General features: G+C 42.8%; 1 protein-coding gene across 18 annotated transcripts in view; it reads right to left on the reverse strand.

The window, feature by feature from the left end:
* KTN1 (kinectin 1) overlaps nucleotides 1-18,520 on the reverse strand; it is a 78,040-nt gene that overhangs the window by 18,175 nt on the left and 41,345 nt on the right. For 9 of the 18 annotated variants that reach the window (XR_008733153.1, XM_055716054.1, XM_055716060.1 and 6 more), the window contains 22 exons: nucleotides 18,099-18,265; nucleotides 17,387-17,455; nucleotides 15,525-15,562; nucleotides 14,832-14,922; nucleotides 14,421-14,489; nucleotides 13,651-13,688; nucleotides 13,444-13,534; nucleotides 11,036-11,104; nucleotides 9,671-9,705; nucleotides 9,449-9,539; nucleotides 8,491-8,559; nucleotides 7,561-7,598; nucleotides 6,841-6,931; nucleotides 6,612-6,680; nucleotides 4,968-5,005; nucleotides 4,216-4,306; nucleotides 4,036-4,113; nucleotides 3,095-3,132; nucleotides 1,964-2,054; nucleotides 1,792-1,860; nucleotides 1,332-1,369; nucleotides 307-397 (listed from right to left, as the gene is read on the reverse strand). Coding sequence is in view for 17 of the 18 variants with exons in the window: in XM_055716054.1 (XP_055572029.1) it covers nucleotides 307-397; nucleotides 1,332-1,369; nucleotides 1,792-1,860; nucleotides 1,964-2,054; nucleotides 3,095-3,132; nucleotides 4,036-4,113; nucleotides 4,216-4,306; nucleotides 4,968-5,005; nucleotides 6,612-6,680; nucleotides 6,841-6,931; nucleotides 7,561-7,598; nucleotides 8,491-8,559; nucleotides 9,449-9,539; nucleotides 9,671-9,705; nucleotides 11,036-11,104; nucleotides 13,444-13,534; nucleotides 13,651-13,688; nucleotides 14,421-14,489; nucleotides 14,832-14,922; nucleotides 15,525-15,562; nucleotides 17,387-17,455; nucleotides 18,099-18,265 (1,559 nt within the window). In the remaining variant the exon portion in view is untranslated. The remainder of the gene's footprint in view (nucleotides 1-306; nucleotides 398-1,331; nucleotides 1,370-1,791; nucleotides 1,861-1,963; nucleotides 2,055-3,094; nucleotides 3,133-4,035; nucleotides 4,114-4,215; nucleotides 4,307-4,967; nucleotides 5,006-6,611; nucleotides 6,681-6,840; nucleotides 6,932-7,560; nucleotides 7,599-8,490; nucleotides 8,560-9,448; nucleotides 9,540-9,670; nucleotides 9,706-11,035; nucleotides 11,105-13,443; nucleotides 13,535-13,650; nucleotides 13,689-14,420; nucleotides 14,490-14,831; nucleotides 14,923-15,524; nucleotides 15,563-17,386; nucleotides 17,456-18,098; nucleotides 18,266-18,520) is intronic. The other 9 variants (XM_055716067.1, XM_055716070.1, XM_055716069.1 and 6 more) reach the window with 3 other exon arrangements.

Consider the following 18,520-nt stretch of genomic DNA (forward strand, 5'->3'; position numbering starts at 1 on the left):
CATGTCAAAGAGCTGACAAAACTTTCAGCAGTAAAGTAAGGTATGCTTAACCACTGTCAAGAAAAGAGGGGAGGAGTGTCCAGGGGACACAATACAGCAGACAACCATCAGAAACATGTTCTCAGCAGAACGTCCTATGCATAAAGGAGCGCTGTGCACACACGTTTGGTTGTTCTTTGGGTTTCGTTGTTTTGGTTTTAGTTTTCTTGTGGGTTTTTTTATTGGGTTTTGGGTTGGGTTGTTTTTTGGTGGTTGGGGGGGGGGGGGGGGCGGGGCAGGCACAGGCAGAGGGGAGAATCTCCTTACGTTGTTCTTTTTCCTCTGTTGCTCAAAAGCATTTCTCTGAGAGGCAAGCTCATTTTGGAGACTGGTGATTTCCTTCTCTTTTCCTGCAACCCTGAATTAGTAAAAAAAAATCATAAACAAGTCATGAGAAATTTGAGAAATTTCAAGTGAGGCACTGACACCTTTTTCACATACACAACTTGCCTTCCCTTCCAGCAACACACTTGGAAAAGCTGCTCTCATTGACTTGGCAGTAGCGTTTGTTTCCTACTGCTCTGTGAACTGCAGGCTGCCAGAGAAAAGCCCATTGTGAAGCTCTTGTTTGCCTACAACAGGCATCTGCACACATTTATCAAGGCCACAGAAAGGCAATGCATTAGACGAGGGTAAGTCAGTCAGCCCACGCTAGTACACCACCACAAAACAGGCGCTGCCTGCTGGATAAGAGCATTCTTTTTCAAGCACCTAGTCCACAATTTAAGTCATTTAACTTAAAAGAAAAATAATTCAGCCAGCCAAAAACGCATGACAGCAGCAATTTGTGCAGAATAGTATAAGCCAGTATGGCATTATCTTCCACAAAGAGCTGAAGCACACTTAAGAACTAAGTCATAACACAATTCTACCCCTAGGATTTTCCCTGGGAAGAGATTTCCACCAAACAATTTCATAACATGAACAACCCTCTACTAAACTGAGGTTCCAAGAAAAAGCCTGTCACTTTTGCTTGAAACACCAACATTTAACTCTTCAGACATACAGATGAGCTAGCATGCATTTAAAATTAAATCAGTCATGGCTTGCTTACATTGGGGGCACAACATACTGAAAGCACTGTCTGCAGAAGTTTGCAGCTGAGGATTATAAGTGTGAGCAGAACCTCTATGTTCAAGTTTTATTAGATTGTAAAGATTTATTTTTTTTTACTGGCCACTTCTCACACACCAATATTGTACTTTTAGCATTTATTTAATCTTTTAAATTTTCTGAGCAACAAGTGAAATGAAGCACTTATCTATCGCATCCAGGTTTTGGGCAGTACTCACACTTGCAGAAGCTCCTCACTCTGGACAGCCAGAGATGCCTGCAAACAGATCAGAAACACATCAGAAGCAGATCAGCCACAAAGACTGGTGCAGAGGGCATGATGTGCCTTGTTAACCAGGCACTGCTGCAACACTAAGCAGCTGCACTCTTGGCCTTCAAGGGAGTTGCATCCAGCCTCCTTTGGCCAGAAACCTGGCTGCACTACAGCACATAAAGACTGGTGGAAAGCCAGATGAGAATGCAGCAGGTCTAAGAAACAGCATACAGCTGCAAATCTACACAATAAAGGGAAGCAGGAACAGATATGCAAGTCAGAAAAGCCGGCTTAGTCAATCCAACCCTGAAGTTGTCCCTAGATTTGCATGGTCAGTACAGCTACTGGTTTCCCTTGCCACCCATATAAGTTACCACCACCCCCTTTTGACTTCACGCAGTGACACCTGAAGTGGGAAGTTGTACCTGTTTGCAGTTCTCCTGCTTTAATTCTTGAATTTGAACTTTAAAAGATTCATTTTCCTTTTGCACATCCTGTTGAAAGAAAAGAAGCAATATATACACATGTATACATATAGATATAAATTCACAGTACATACACTCCTTACAACACAAGGCACTTCTATCAAAGCTTTACCTGCAACTGTTTTACTTGGCTTGCAATTTCTCGCTCCTTTTCTTCCACTACAGCTTTCAGCTTCTTCATTTGCTCTTCTTCTGCTTTCAATCTGCAGACATGGTTTATAAAGTTAAAAAAAATGGTTAAAGAAAGAATTTAGGCTAAAAAGGGACAGATGCTCTAGCTAGGATGGTTTTCAGCAGGAGAAGGTAAATAAATTCTGTATGCTATATATAATAATCAGAAAAGGAGACCACACACACGGAGAAGAAACCATTGCACTACAGCTCCAAATCAAGAGAACTAACAAAAAGACATGCCAGCTGCAACAGCATTTATTGCACACACTTACCTGCTAAGAACTGGCCTGAAGCGAGCTAGTCATTTCACATGTCAATCAGCAAACACATGTAGCCATAGCTGATCTCAGTAACACTCAGAGCCAGAGTGGGAGAGAAGCAATTGATCATCTGAGCACATCCTGCAAGTCAGCTGACTCTGAAGGTGCCAGGGACAGTCTCGTAAAGGTGAGGCTGCCTTAGATACCACATACAGGCTATACCAGAGCTCTGCTGGGAGGGTAGCACACTATGAGAGCTGCATTAAAGCTGGAGCCCTTTTTGGCACAGCCTCGTACAACCTTCCTCTGACTTACAGCAGCCAGACAAAGCAGAGTCAAAACAGAGGAAAGTCTGGCAGCGTTTCTCCATGACAAGGGAGCTGGAGAATTGGCTATTGCATCTCAGACTGAATATGGCAAACTATCTGTTCATTGCTTTTACTAAGAGCCACAGGCACTTAAATCCCCACTCTTTTAAACACGCTAAACAGAAGGAGGAATTATCACTAGACACAAGAAGCAGCAGCAATTTCACTAGTTAGTAGAGCCCTGGGCGATCAGTCACTTTTGCAACGTGTATGAGCACTACTACTTAGGCACGCCAGGCAGGGACACCAGACACTTGCTATTATACACAGCAGCAGACACAGTAGAGCTGGCTGCTCTACGTCCATCAGCACCAACAGCTTATTTTAGCGAAGCCCACAAAATTCTTAAAGCCAATTCATACATTCTAGTTTAAGATAAACACCCGCACTGAATACATATTATCAGCAGGCACTTGAGAAACTGCTACTAAGCATACTCACAGGCTCTCTAGGTCCTGGACTTGGGATGCAGCAGGCACCTGAAAAACAAAGTTGATTTCCAACCTCATTCTGATGGCACAGTAAAGCTTTCAAATCGACAGCAACTCCTTGCATGAGCAGAGGCACCACACAGTTCGCAAGATACTCGCCAAAGAAATACCAGGAATTTTGCATCAGACATTGCTCCGACAACATCCAAACACATCATGGATTTCAGAAGCACAGCTTACACCATCCTAATTCACACCAGCCAATTTCTCTCCATTCTACCCTTCCCTGAGAATAAATGCCTGTCTCGACATCCACCCAAAATAAGACTGCAACTCAGTTTCTCCCTTCTACCATCAACAAAAATCCGAACTGAACTAGAATACGACTTTATTGGAAAAATTCTTCCATTAAGTTACACCTGGCTTCAAGGATGTCCAGTTGGCTGTTCTCAAGTCCAGTGCAAGAAATCAAAAGCCAAAATATTCCAGGCAGTTGCCATTTCTGCTGCAGGTAAAGGCAGGAGGGAATCACAGACAAGCCTGACCACCTCAACAGGAGCTGCTACATTCAGCTATGGCAAAGGCTCCTCCATAACCACAGCCCTACAGAGACGCTGCTTCAGTCTGGCAAGGAGGTACTTACGACACAGCTATGATTTTTGTCTGTGAGTTTCACAGTTTTCAGACCACCAGAGCTACTCATTATTCACAGTATCATCCAGGTTAAAGAAAAGCTCTCAGAACTTGCTATCCATGTGAAACCTGTTTCGGATGAACACAGTTGAACTAGTGGGCTCCTTGCACTGTACACTACCGGTTTAGTCAAGTGGGATTGAAAATAGCTCTGTAGGTTCAGGCCAATGCAAGTCCTTTGTGAGAGACAGGGGACAAAAACATCTTCCAGTTCAACTATGCAGCACTCCCAAACCACATCCACTCGGCAGGACATACCTGTTGGAGCTGTTGCAGGTTCTGTTGTTCCAATTCCTGAACTTTACTGGTTAATTGTGCAATTGTATCCTTCTGACCCTTAGGACAAAAAAAGAAGTTTAAAAGTGTAAATATAACATTTCCACAGCCAGAAATACTGCAACAGAACTTATTTCCCTTTAGAATACCTAGGAAGCTTACCTGCAGCCGTTCTCCTCTGTTACCAATCTCTTTCTCCTTCTCTTCCAATAAGGCCTCCATGGTTTTCACCTGCTTTTCCTTCCCCTTCAACCTGTACCATTAAACACACACAGACACAAAGCATAAACCCTTGCTCTTTTATCCATCTGAAAAATAAACAAAGGGACATCCTATGCTTTGCAGCATATAAAAGCAGCATATGTGATCAAAGGCACAAACTCCATTCATCCGCTAAAGATCAATGTGTGAACACTTACACTTCAGTCTGGGTTGGCAGAAGATGCCCTTAATCAATGGTAATGCTCATTAAGTGACAGCAGACAAATGCTGCACTGACATATATTGCAGGGATTTTACACTCCTTACCTAAAAATACTTACTTCCCCCTCCCCAGCTGGGGACACAAGGGACTGATGACCATGGTGGCTCAATTCTCATTTATCCACCCAGCTACAGCACAGGTATTATCAAAGTAAGTTTGCCATAGTGCCTTGCCCTACACCCTTCCACCCCAACTTGAATTTTACCCCTTGTAGTTTAACTGGGGCTCATGAGGCCATGCAGCACTTCATCTTGTTTGCCATCTCAGGCCTAGGTATTTCTAATAAGGACACATGTCTAGTAAGACAAGTGTTAATAGCCTGGAACATTTCACGCAAAGTGCAGACACCAGGCAAGAACATTTTAGAGTGAGGCAGGGAAGCAAGGGGTGCAGCACAGGGCAGATCCAACATGTTAACAACTGTACTTACAGAGTCTGAAGTTCTTTGACTTGTGATGTAATCGACACCTAAAGAAAATAATAACTACTTCAGTTCAATGCACATGGAAGAGACAGATAAATGCTATAAACAGCTCTAAGGAGAAACAGGGGGAAAATCCATTAGAAATTATTAGAATAGGCACTGTTACAGTTGTGTAAGCACGAACTTTTTTTTTTGTAGGGGAAAATAAATTATGAGAAATCAAGTGTGTTCACTATTTACTTTTTCCACATTTAAAATGTGACTTCCAGAGCAGAAAAGAAAACCGTGCGAACAGGAACACAAGCAGGCCCAATGGAGCACACTCCCACCATGAGAGACAAAGAAGCAAACACTGATGAAGACAACCACCTCAGTAGCAACTACAGCTCACATCAGAGACCACCCCTGGTCATTTAGACCTTTGCACAAGCAGGTGCTTCTTAGATGCTCTCTGCAATGTCAGCACTCCCTTAAATTCCCATTCTAAAGCTGAACATGGATCAAAGAAATACCATTTAATGGGAACACTTCCTTTCAATTTTGTATAAAAGCCTGACAGTGACTATCTGTGTTGATACTGGCTGTCCAAACCACCTGCTTAGTTTAGTCCTCTACCACAAAATGACGGGAGTTTCAGACATTCCCAAAAATCTCTATTCTGCTTGCAGGAGAACAAAAGGTGCATAATACACCACCTCTGGAGCAAGCACCCCTCATAGGTAGCCTTCTGGAGATAGTAACTCTAAACTGCATTTTGTTCTGGGCTCCGTGTCAGTTCCAGGGAAGGAAAACACACACAAATGCCTCCAGTTCCTAAGAATTTGCTTTGGAGGAAAAGCCCAAGATGGAAACATATTCTATAAAGCTTTGCCTAAAAAGGACAAAATTTGAACACTCAGGAAAGAAGAAAAGTGCATGACATTGGAATGTAGTGAGAAAGAGTGAAGAAAGTACAGACATAAAAACCCACGACCCACACACAAACAAGTAAGCAAACTTCCTGACAGCACAAATGGATTAAGCTGCCTGCAGAATGGCCTCCCTAAGGAAACACAGGTTCCCTTTGTGGTGGATGCTAGACAGCAAGCATGCCAAAAAAGCCAGTACTCTTCCACTTCTGCGTTCCTGATAGCTAGAGTAAAACTTACTCCGCCAAGACAAGCTTTCTTTGAACACTGGAAAGAAAACAGTCTTAGCTTTACCTGGGAACCAGATACTATTTGGGCCTGTAGTATTTTTCTAGCAACACAGAAAGGCCAACAAAAGGAGAACTCGCACCTTCAGCACTTGAGATTTCTGAGTTGCTGGCCTCAAAGGATGCCCCAGGGTTGCATGTTTACTACAGGGACAATATGCAACATGCCCAGCCAGAACTAATGCTACAATGCTTTAAGTTATAGCAATTCTTGCCAAATTTCATACTGAAAGTTCAAAAAGCTCAGGCATCCAGAGGAATGTGGTTTTTGAAGGACAGTAGTAGTTATACTACGTATTTACAGCTTTGTACCCAAGAATAGCATAGCTCTACCATTAAGATGTTCCCTTTCCCAACGACATTCACCAGTGAAACAAAACACACTAGAACAGAAATGAGTGAGCAGCACATCCACGGCAAGGCTGTTTCACACTTCTGGTACTAAGGTATTTTACCTGTTTTTCCATCTCAAGCTGGGAATTTCCTACTTCTTCTTTCAGAGCCTCTATTTCCTGTGTCAAAGCCTTTTCAATGACAAAACAGACAGGATTGGACAATGGAAACACAAAAATGCCACAAAAAGGGACGCTACAAAATCATCACTATAGAATGCCATGCAGTAACAAATAAATGGTAGTCAGTGGCATAGACACAAAAAGGAAGGTAGGTATTGCAGAGAGATACCTGAACAGCCTTCTCCTTGCTTGCTACTTTAAGGATTTCAGCTTGTAGGAGTTCCTCCACTGATTTTATTTTTCCATCCTTCTCATGGATCCTTAAAGAGATTAGACAAACATTAGTTGGCTGAACAAATGCGCTACTCGAGCAAATACACAAGCTTTGGTTCTGCTATTCCATCATGTTGCCAGCCTCTGGGATCCACAGAGGGACTACGCAGAATAAACAAAAAGGAGGAATAGGACTGGGAATAATGCAGAACAATCTGGCTTTATATAACCAGTAGTTCACATGCTAAATAGATACTATTACTGTCTAAAAATGCAGATTAAGGTATCAATAGTCCCTGGAATGACATACACTTAACTTCAGCCTTCACTGAACATGCCCAAGTATTTATCAACTTCAAATACACACACAGAGCATAAACAAGCCCACTCCTTTCAGAGTGCCTACTGAAAAAAAAAGCAAACACCAACGATTATCTGACAGTCTATCCTTGTCTAGTCAGTTAGGCTTATGAAGTTAATTGCTTAGCAGAGAAGGAACTGGATTTTCAAAAGTTACTCATGTGATATGTTTTCTAAAGTGATAATGCTCCCTGCCACACAAACATACTTCACCCAGTTAAAAGCAAATCATTTCAGGGAAGCATAACACTTAGAAGTCTTGGAATAACAACAGACAGAAGTAACAATCAGAAATGAAATCTGTGCAGTAACTTACACTTTCTGGAGTTCTTCCACCAGTGATTGGAAGGAAACCTGTTCAAAACAGAGCTTCAGGAGACAGCAAAACAATCTGCAGGTGTTGAGGGGTTTGGAGTAGAGCTTGAGCACTCTGGCACTGGATAAACTATGTAGCACCCTAACGATTTGATCTATCTGGCTGCTCTTGAGGAAGATTAACTGTTGGTCTCCAGTTCCCGGCAAATCAGTAAATACTAAGTCTGCCACGGGTTCCAAGAAAAAAAAAAAAAAGCAAACCCACACCATCTTTACCAGGAGAGGCTGAGGTTCAGGACCAGCATTTGATTAGTCAAATTTTTCACACTGGCACTACTGTACAGCTCTCCACAGTTATTGTGCCTACCCTCTCCCATAAGTGGCTTTCAAGAAACTAAGTGCCCTCCTGAGTGGTCCAAGCAGAGCTGGATGTCAAGGAAAGGCACTTCCTGGTCAGCACCAAGTATACATCAAAAACAGCAATCCTGGTTTTGCGTCACTGAACAGAGACAAACCAAAGGGGGCTGTCACACCTGCGCAAGTGTGTATTAACATTAAAAAGTTCAAATATGCATAATGAAGCTGATGCAGTATCATCTGCCTGCCAGCCATGCTTGCTGCATTGGGCTTCTGGAGGGGGGGGGGGGGGGGGTGCAAAATCAACCCAAAGCCATTTCAGTGCGTGCAAACTCACACCAACCCAGAACCATTGCCAAGTGGAACCTTTACATTTGCCATGTTTCTGACATTTATGCAAAGGAAGTATTTGACAAGAGTATCAGCTTCCAGACCAATGCTGGAAGAAAACAGGATTGTTTGCCAGCAGGCTTCAAAAGACATCTTCACCTTTTTCCCTTGACTTTTGCAACCACAGCAAGATTCTTTTAGATTTAGTTTAGGTGTAATAAAAGTTTTAGATGAAAAGCGCTACCTGCTCCGATTGCTGAATTTGCAGACTTTGAAGTTCTTTTCTCAAGGATGAATTTTCCGTCCGCAGTGCCTTTGAAAGCAGACACACAGATAATGAAAGACTCATTTGTTGGAGGAAAAGCGTTAAGCTTGACAGAAAAGTCGCTTATTTTAGAACAAGTGAAAGACTTGTAAAGTCTGAAAGAGACCCTCCTCTGCAGCAAGTTGGAGCCAAAGTATTCAAGGGACTAATTAGTCACTATGGACAACTCTGACTGGACTTCAATCTATAGGAAGCTGAAGTCCAGGGGAACATTACGGTGATGTGCTCATATATTTGGCTGTTTAGTAAGTAACCTATTTGCTAGTGTGCAATGCCTTCCCAGTACAGGGGTGTCATCGATGCACTTGGAATGTAGGAACATTAAGAGACTGAGCATTGTCTTGGCTATGTCCAGGTAGACAGGACATAGCTTTCCAGTAAAACCCAGTTGAAAACAAACAGGAATTTTTGTACTGGCTTTCCAGACTTCTCATCACTAGCTCCTTTATAAACAGAAGAGAAAGGAAATACCTTTATCATCATTCCAGAAGTGTCACCAGTTTATAATCTGTTTAACCCTTCAGATTATCAACTAAGCAAAAAGATGCAAGACTCCCAAACACCCTTTCCTAAAGAAAGATTTGTTGCACGTTAGGCCAAACATACTGCTCTGGAGATACTCACTTCATTCTGAAAGACACCAGGTACACATCCTAGTTAAATCTACTCTAGACTAAGCAGAGTAAGCATGTGCGTTGATGGCATACATTAAGTGCTTCTCTATCTCATCAAAAAGGTTTCAACCTTGTCTCCAATGAGATGCTTTTCCTATCAAAGGGAATGACCTCAGACTTCACTATGAGCACTCAAACATACACTTTGCACAAGAGCACTTAATCTCTACTTCCCCATAAAAAGACAGTATGAGAGATTTTACCTTCAGCTCCTCTTCTTTATTAGCCACCTGTATGAGTCCTGCCTCAAGCAGCTCTTCAACTGTCTTTATTTTGTCATCCCTCTCTCTCATGCTGAGAAATCAAAAGTGAGATTTAGGAAAGAGTTAATCTTCGAAGGCAGTTCAGCTATCAACAGTAACTTTGCTGCCAACAAAACCAGGCCTTTGTTTTAGCCGCTGATTCGAAAGAAAAGTATTTCTTACCTTCTTTCCATCTGCTCTAGCAAGTCTTTGTTTGCCTATAAAAAACACAATAGGGCGATCATTAATTGGATCAATAATGGGTTGGGATTTTAAAGCCAGAAATAACTAGAGAGCATCAACTTAACCAGAAGCTTAGTTACCACACTAATCCAGAAGGGAAAATAAAGTAGGGGGAGAATAACCTCATGGCACGTGCATCTAATATTGATGCTGGAAAGATTTCAGTCCTTCGAGGTAGTACACATCTAGCCGAAATGCCTTTGTGATTTTACAGTGATAAGACTACAGGAGTTCTGGTGACAAGATGCTGTGGGACATAAGACCCCAGTGATCCTAGGGAGCATCAAGCATGACAAGCACTGTGCAGCGGCATCTAATCTGTAGCAGCTAGCTCAGCACCTGAAAAATCTACTTGAGTGTTTATCAAAACCACAAGCTCCACCTGAGGCTCACGCAGCAGAACATCTATGATTTCTCAACAACATATTGTGAGAGACCACACGAACATAAGCCAGTTACCAAGAAAAATCAGCCCCACAATTTCAGACAGGACAGCAAATCAGGCAGACCCAGGGGAATAAGGCTGCAAATCTGGTTGTCTGCCAGAAGAAACTGAGCTGCTCCAGACAGGGAGCTGCTGGCTAGCAGACACAAGTGCAGAAAAGGAAACAAGTTTCCTGTCCTGCAAGTCTTCTTCCTGTGTTTCAGGAAGTTCTCTCATTCCACACTGATACAAAGTCAGGGGCGTTCACAAGAGCTATCCCATCCCAGGCAATACCTGCAAAGGAGATGGGGCTGAGCAACACAACAGCTTATCCAGCCCGAGTACCAGTCAGGATGGCTGCAAACAGGTGTGCCATGGGCAAAAATACAGAAGAGAAGGCAAAAAGACATCATGATACGAGAAGTTTTCCCGTTCCATTGGCCTGTTCTTTGGTTACTACCAGTTTGAGAATTCATTCCAGGATGGAAGAAAACAAGTACAGTAAAAATCCTACTCTGATCTCTCCACAGCACTGTAAGAAACCTTTCCCCTGGAAGGGCTGGCTGTTCATGGGAATTTTCTTTTATTCCCAAAAATTGCCAATAAAAGCGGGAGAGGTTGGAGAAGTCAGTCCTTGCTTGTGTTAGGCTAGCATTCTTCAGGGGAGGAAAAAACAACGTTTTGTTTGGACACTCTTGGCTAGGTCTAGCAGACAGTCACAACTGCCTTACTTGAACCCTCCATGGAAAACAAAATACCTAAAAAGCAACAGGCTTTGACACCAACCAGCTCAGCCTAGGGTCAGCCTAAGAAAAAAAACACTTAACAAGTTGAAAGGAACAGAAGATAGTTGATACAACCTCAGCAAACGCTGGCTATACCTGCTCTGACAGGAGAGTCTGCAGCTGCTGAACTTCACCTTGCAGAGTTGTGTTTTGATCCTTGAGAACCTGGAAGGAATTTAAACATTTTATCAGTTCAGAACTACAAACCCTAACTCCAGCATTTCATAACAGCAATGAGGTAATCAAATAGCACAGAACTCATTACAGTGAGTTCTTTGGAAGCTACTTTCCTGCTTTCTATTTCTTTCTATCCTTTCCCCTTCTTTCTTGCTTTTCTGTATAAATACTTTTGTCCTTATGTTCCCATGAGAAATTCAGCTGTTACCATCTTTATTCCCTGGCAGAAAAATCAGACAGTACCAAGTGTGACAGGCAAGAGAAACTGCATTTTCCTCCTAAAGCAGTATCAGCATCATGTCAAGATTTGACAGCTGCCTCTTACAAAACACTCATATGGCAAAGCAAATGATCCAGGATCACCTCTCTAGTTCTCTTCAGCTGAGGATGCACAGCAAGGAATTGACAGTCCCGCAAGCAGAGAGCTTTGCACAGCTCCTACACTTGGTCGGACTGCAGGCTGGAAAGAGGCAAATCAGGGAGAAGAACAAGCATACCGAGCACCTTGCCTCCACTCCTGCACTCCTGCTCCATACAAAAGACATGGCAGCCCTTAACAGACAGACTGTCTGTCTAGATTTCTCATATGTATTTCTAAATCCTCCTCTATTATTGTTTTTTGCTTTACAAAGTCTTTTTAAAGACCTGCTTGCTGCTTTAAAACAGTAAAAAGCAGGACACATGATCTGTGCTTCAGACCCAAAGCCTTTCAGGGACAATGTAAGCAGGAAAGGACAGCAAAGGCAAGGATTAAAAGAATTGCTCTGTTTTGAACCTGGCTTTTCCATCTTTCATGTGCATGGGAAAAAAGCAGTACTTCCTCAGGTGGAAACATTTAGCACAGAGCCGTCTGGCTTACGTTTGGGATCAAAGACAGGAGGAGAAGGAGACTAGAAGGCCCCATAATATTCATGTCGAGAGCTCTGGGGATTTCCACAGTATCACTATGATGACAATCTGTGTTCAGTTCTCTATTCACTTCCCAAGAACTGCCAGAAATTGCATCCAGGTGATTTTTGCCATTCCTTAGCACCAAGTTGATTTCAGCACATAACCATTCACAACACCTCTAAGGCTTTTTTCCTCAGTAGCAGTTACTTCAGGAACTAACACGCTAAAGGAAGTTCCGTTTATTCCTCCCCATACTCGTTTTCAGCATTTCACCTACCATCTTAAAATGTTCCACCATGCTGACAGCCCTGAGAACATCACTAACCTGAGACCTGCCAACTTGCTGAAGACTGCCACCTCTTCCCACTCCCCTTTCCAGACTGTTTATGCACCGATTGCCCAGCACACACACTGAAGATTCAGTCAATAGCTTTATTAGAAAAAACAACTGAAGCTGTACTTTGCTTCCTAATCTATTAACTGAGTAAACTTCTTCCCTCTTGCTCTCTGACAGCTTAGAGAAACTATGGAGCCTTGCTAGGGACCCTCATCAAAACCTCTTTGAAAGTGCCACTGTAATACGTGAATCAAGCTTACTACTTGCTTGCTAACACCTTCAAAGAGCTCCAGGAGACTCATGAGGCATGGCTTCCCCTACCAAAGCATGCTGCCTCTGCCACTACCCACCTACTGTTTCTCACTAGCAAACTTACCAACTTCCCACTCTGCATCTCATAATGTCTTTTCACCAGAAACATCAGAAGAGCAGCAGTACTCAACGTGGGCTTTAAAGGAGTTACAAAGATGAAGCCATCACCTTTCTCAGGAAGCAGGTCTATTTCTAACAGCTGAAGTTCAGAAGAAAAAGCCTAAGGTGGCAGAGGGCAAGGAGGAATTAAGTGCACACACCATCTAGAAACAAGTACCAGCTTTGCTGTGCAGACTCCAGATGTCAGAACTAAAAGCTTCAGCAATTTAGCTGCAGCCTTATGAGAAATAATTGGGAAGACAGCAGGAGAAAAATAAGCACTTTTACACCTACTCTGGGGGAGGGGCAGGGAGACAAAGACCTGACAACATGATAATCCAAAGGCTCACAACAAGAAGGCCTTGAGACTCAGAAGGTGGAATGCAGGAAAACCACAATAGTTTTTACTAAACAGCCTCCTTTTCCAGATTTCAAAGATCTCACTCTTCACAACTGCAGACACTGTGCTTGTGTTATGCCACCTCTTACTCTGCTGCACGGTTGTTGCTGCTACTGTGACATCCCACATCACTCTTGCCTTGTGAAGCGAATACTATAATTTACCTTAATACCCGAAACTCAGTTCTATTTCATACATCAACATTCAGTTGTATGAACTGCTCTGCAACCTCTGAAGTCTGGAAAACTTACTGTAAATAAGCACAAGAATAACTGTTCTGCATCTTACCTTGAATTCTTCTTTTGTGTTTGAAATCTGAGCAAGTTCTTCTCGAAGCTGATCTTCAAGTGTTCTTATTTTGTCATCTTTGATGTGAATGCTGAGACACAGCAGAACAGTTAAATACATTTCCTCACCCAAGTCTTACAAAAAGCATCAATTCAAAAGAACACAGAAGACTGACAAACATTGTTTATCAAATCCCGAGCTATTTACCTTTTCTGCATCCTTTCCAGCTCATGTACAGCAGCAGCCTAGATATAAAGAGGATTAACACAGACTTAGGATACATCACATGATTCAATCAACCTTTCATTCCACAATATTAAAAAGCTAGAACAAGTCATTTGGCCTCTCAGCACATGACTCGCCAGCAAGAGCGAAAGAGCTTTGTCTTCATGCACTTTTAGAAGACTGCTATGTAGCAGGCAAGCATGCAGTTAGAGGTCTTCTTCCCTTTGCCTAAGAGATTCATTTGACAACCAGGATTATCTCTAATTAAACACTTCATTTCCACCTCTATAATGAACAGGCCACATAGCAGTAACAGAGGGACAGCATTTGTGTTCGGTTCTAAAAAGGAACTTATGGTGAGGCAGAGAGGGGCTGTATGCTTTTGGGGTTTGAGGGATGCTCATGACCTTTATATGCAAATGCTGAAACTGCATATTCAAGCACAGTTGTCTTCACTCCTGTGAAGCATCCAGCACTCTGCACACCTGCAAATCTACACCAACCAAGCTAACTGCTTCATTAACTTGGTTATTTAAGTAAGAAAGATTTTGCTGGTGAAGGACGGGTAAGAAGCAGGCCTCCCACCAGCTATAAGAATTCCAGGGAATCACGTATTAGCCCAATTCGGTAGCCTGATGTCTTTAATGTGCTTAAGCACAGCTCCCTTAAAGCCAACAGATCTGCATTTGCATTTATGACAGAATAGGTAGTGGAAGAGAACAAAGAAATATTTAATGAAATAATTATTTTACCTGTTCATTTGTCAGAGCCTGTAACTTCTGTACTTCTGATTTCAGAGATAGGTTCATATTCTGTAAAACCTTAAGGAAGGAGAAAAAAAAAATGTCTATCTGCACTTCGCATAGAGACAGTATTTCAGGCAAGTTCACCCTCCAGTGCAAAGTATTTCAGGTTACTTTTTGAAGGCTCTAGAGTTAAAACAAGGTAAAGGGGTAAAAAGCAAGGCAAAACCTCAAGCTTTCTTATCAACAGCTTCCCAACATCAAGCATTGGCCTTGCCTAGAACAGCAATCTCAGCAGACTCGTTGCTGAAAGAGTAGCTGCTGACTCAAAGGCAGCAGCCTTGCAAGTTTCATTTTGTACATGCAACCAACAAGCCTCTCCCTGTATCCACTGGCAGATGCACATGGCTGTTACTATACCTTGAGCTCTTCCTCCTTGCTGGTTAAGTTGGCACGTTCATTGCCTAACGAGTCCTCCATCTGCTTTATCTTTTTGTCCTTTTCTGCAATCCTGCACAAATGAGAAATGATGACACGTCAGTACTGAAAGGTCTTGGATGAAAGTGGTACATGAAGTGTCAGGCTAAACACAAAATACACGCTGGCCCCTAAGCCCAGCTCTTACTCTAACTCCTGCTGACAGTACACTTTGGGTCCAAAAGCTTTTCCATCCATTTTAAATGGTGTGTGCTTGCCAAAAATTTATGAGACATTTTCCAGCTCTGAAACACAACTACCCAATCTCCCAAAGGGAGAAGTCTCCTGGCACAGCCATATAGCCCAGATATTAACAGTTTTCATGGTCACACACATTCCTGCACACTGCACTGATCCCTAAACATAAGCAGTGACAAACAAGAGAGGAGACACTGCTTTCCGTGTAGCACAGAGCCACGTACAACAGACTCCAAATCTGAGGCCAGCCACAGAAGGGAAATCCATAGGAAGCTGTTTCCCAGCTCCCAAGTCAATCTCATGGTGAGAGTTAAAAGCATAGGCAGCAACGTTTCCATCACCAGTCCCTCCCATACACACTGCACGTGTGTGGAGAAAAGGCAGCATGCATTAAAAGCCAGTAACACCTCCCAAATACCAGAGGAAATGAATGCTCACACTTTGTGCAGTTCTTCTGCCAGGACTGAAGCCGAGTTCTGCAGAAGAGGAGGGGAGGGGGGAAAAACACAACATAGCTGAAAGTAAAGCAAGTCAAAGAATCATCATCTACAGTGAGCCAGAAATAGCATTTGTAAGATTTGCCTAGTTATTTTGAACTGGCACAGGACACTTCCAACTATTTCCTGGCTAAGGAACACTGAAGTAATACCAGCACACACTTACGTCCCTTCCCCTTTGGCCTAAGGTGACATGAAGGGAAAACATGAACCATCTTATTTGCCCTTTACCAGATTCAAACAAGCCACAGGGATCACCAGCACTCATCTCTCAAGGGTTAAGTGCTTTACAGGACATTCTGCTGAAGCCACTCAAATTTAAAAAAACGAAAACCCTGCACAGGGCATCAGGACTTGTGTTAGGAACAGAAACAGCAGCATAAAATCAACAAGTGGCATTTTTTTCCCCCCTAGAAAAAGCCTATTCTCACGTGGTCACCCACAACAGCGTAGGGGAGACCCACCGCACTGGTTATCAAGGGACCTCTGCAGAATATTTCACATCCAGCTTGGTATCAGCTGTGGCAGAAATTTCACGTTCATTTGTGCTTCAGATACATGGTCCTCCTTACCCAGCCTTACCCTCCACCAGAATCCTGGCTCTTTCAGAGCTTGTGCCCATGGGACCCCTATAGCAATTCTTATACTGCCTTATCTGGACCATACCAGAGAGAACAGTACCACAGAAATAAATAAATAAAGGGAATAAAGAGTTCCAGTCCCAGAGGGTCACCTTAATGACCAAAACAGTTTCATCCATCCCAATGTGCTGAGAAGCACCCAGCCCAACTTCACCCCCCCAAAGCGCCATTTTTACAGCCAGCATCTGTAGCAGAAGAATGGCCCCGTGTTTCTATGGCCAGTGGGGCCACATGGAGACAGCACACATCTCCTTCCAACAGCCTCCCTGTGTCACCCAGAGCTAAGGAGTAAAATTTCCCTAGGGATGCATTTTCAAAGACCTTTAGAAGGACTGGGACGGAGAGGAGTAGGTCATGAAGACACTACAAATCCAGAGAGCCTCTTCCTTCTCTACTCTCGCTGCCCAATGGGTTAAAGCACTTTAAGCAAAACCAGATAACACATTTTCAGTCTGATGTTGAATTTAATCAAACTACATCAATCACGCCCATGATTAAAAGAACACAGCACCCAATTGCATAGGAACAGTCTCCATTTGCGCCTACAGAAGTCACGGCCTTCCTGAGCTGCTTTCTGTGGCCTAGCTCTACATGGAAGCAACTTCAGTGACCCTGGGGTTTTACATAGTGTTTACAACAGAAATAATTTCTCAGAGAGACAGTCAAATTAAAATTTTAGATATTAAAAAGATCGAGAAAGGTATTGTGCAGGTTTGCTGGGTTTTTTAGCTTTTTTTTTTTTCTTCTGCATAGAAATCACCACTGAAATGAACAAATAGCTTTGTATGGGCGCTCCCATAAGACACTGATGCAAAAGGGAAAAGCATGATCAGATGGTTCATAGGAGGAGTGCAAAAAGACCAGAAGAACCACAAGATAGGATTGTACGCATGCAAAGCTACAGAAAACAAACATTCAAAAAGGTAGTCTACCCTTTGGTTATAAATGAAAGCCACCAGAAGACTAAATAAGTGGATATTTCCCCCAAAAGGACAGCAGAAGCTTAAGTTTTAAATCAGTCTGAGAAACATTAGAAAAAAGGATGCTAACAAGTCTTTGCCTTCAGCATTACATATCTCATCCAGCTACAAAAAAAAAATCTGGCTTTTAATGAAAGTTCACAATTCATGACTACAAAAGAAAGTCTGAGAACATGCTGTACCTGGGCTGCCATTTTTGAATGAAACTTCTGAAGCTGAGCATTCAAAGCATTATTCTGCTCTATCAGCTCCTTGTAAGAGAGCACAGAAAGAAAAGCAGGCTGAGATCTGCAGCTAGTCAACTTTTGCTAGGATTAGCTCTTAGCCATGATTATGTTAGTAAGAACAGTTTAGCATTTACATTTCAGACACTTTTGAAAGACACTTTTTCTCCCCACTAAGATCAATCAGTTTGAGTGGAAGCACAACAACCTGTTCTGTATCAAAAGAAAAGCATACCCTGCCCCACTGCACACCGTTTGGTTTCCCTGAAGCCCTCAAGAGCTATGTCCACACTGCCTCTCACCACTTGATGCCAGGAAAACAGATCACTCCAGAAGAGCTCACACAAACATCAAAAGGTATATGGCTGCTCTTCGAGGGTGTTCCCCAGACCATAGCATCATTTCACAGCTTGGGAAATCACCTGGCTCGGCACATTTCCCTGACTTGCCCAGAGTGCTGCTCAGGTCTGAGATGGCCCCAGACCTCCTCATAGCACCACATGCAAGGTCTCATTCATAAATTGCCAGATAACAGGCTGGACCAGTTTTCTCATTTGGTATTCAGTGGGAAAGCTTTACCAAAGCAGCACTTCAAGGATATTACTGCATTTCCATAGGCACAAAGTGGAAGGAAAAAAACCAAACCCTTAAGATACTTGAGCAATACTACCTGCACCTGCATTTGCAGGGAGTCCTCCGCAGTAGCTCTCTTTTGCTCAGCCTCCATTAACTGCAACATCCTCTGCTCCAGCTGCTGTTTTGACACCATTGTATCAGTAAGTTTACTGTGCAAGCTCTGGATTTCATTGTCTTTGGCCACAAGCTTATTCTGCACATCTGCAGCAGAAATGTCAGGATTTTAATTCAGAACTAAATATTTAACTTTGGGGGAAATAATTTTCACTGTAAACAGGCAGGCTGATTAGAAGCCTTATTCCAGAAAGCCAAGGTTCAGCTCTCCCATCAGCATTCAACTGGTATCACAACATATAATCTCCCCAGAGTGCTGAAGCAACACAGACTTCCACCTGAGCTTTACTCAAGCCATTTACTCAATAATGCCCTTCCTTCACAAACCACAACAGCCAGATC

The sequence above is a fragment of the Falco cherrug genome, chromosome 7 (genome assembly GCF_023634085.1).
Source record: "Falco cherrug isolate bFalChe1 chromosome 7, bFalChe1.pri, whole genome shotgun sequence".
NCBI classification, from domain to species: domain Eukaryota; kingdom Metazoa; phylum Chordata; class Aves; order Falconiformes; family Falconidae; genus Falco; species Falco cherrug.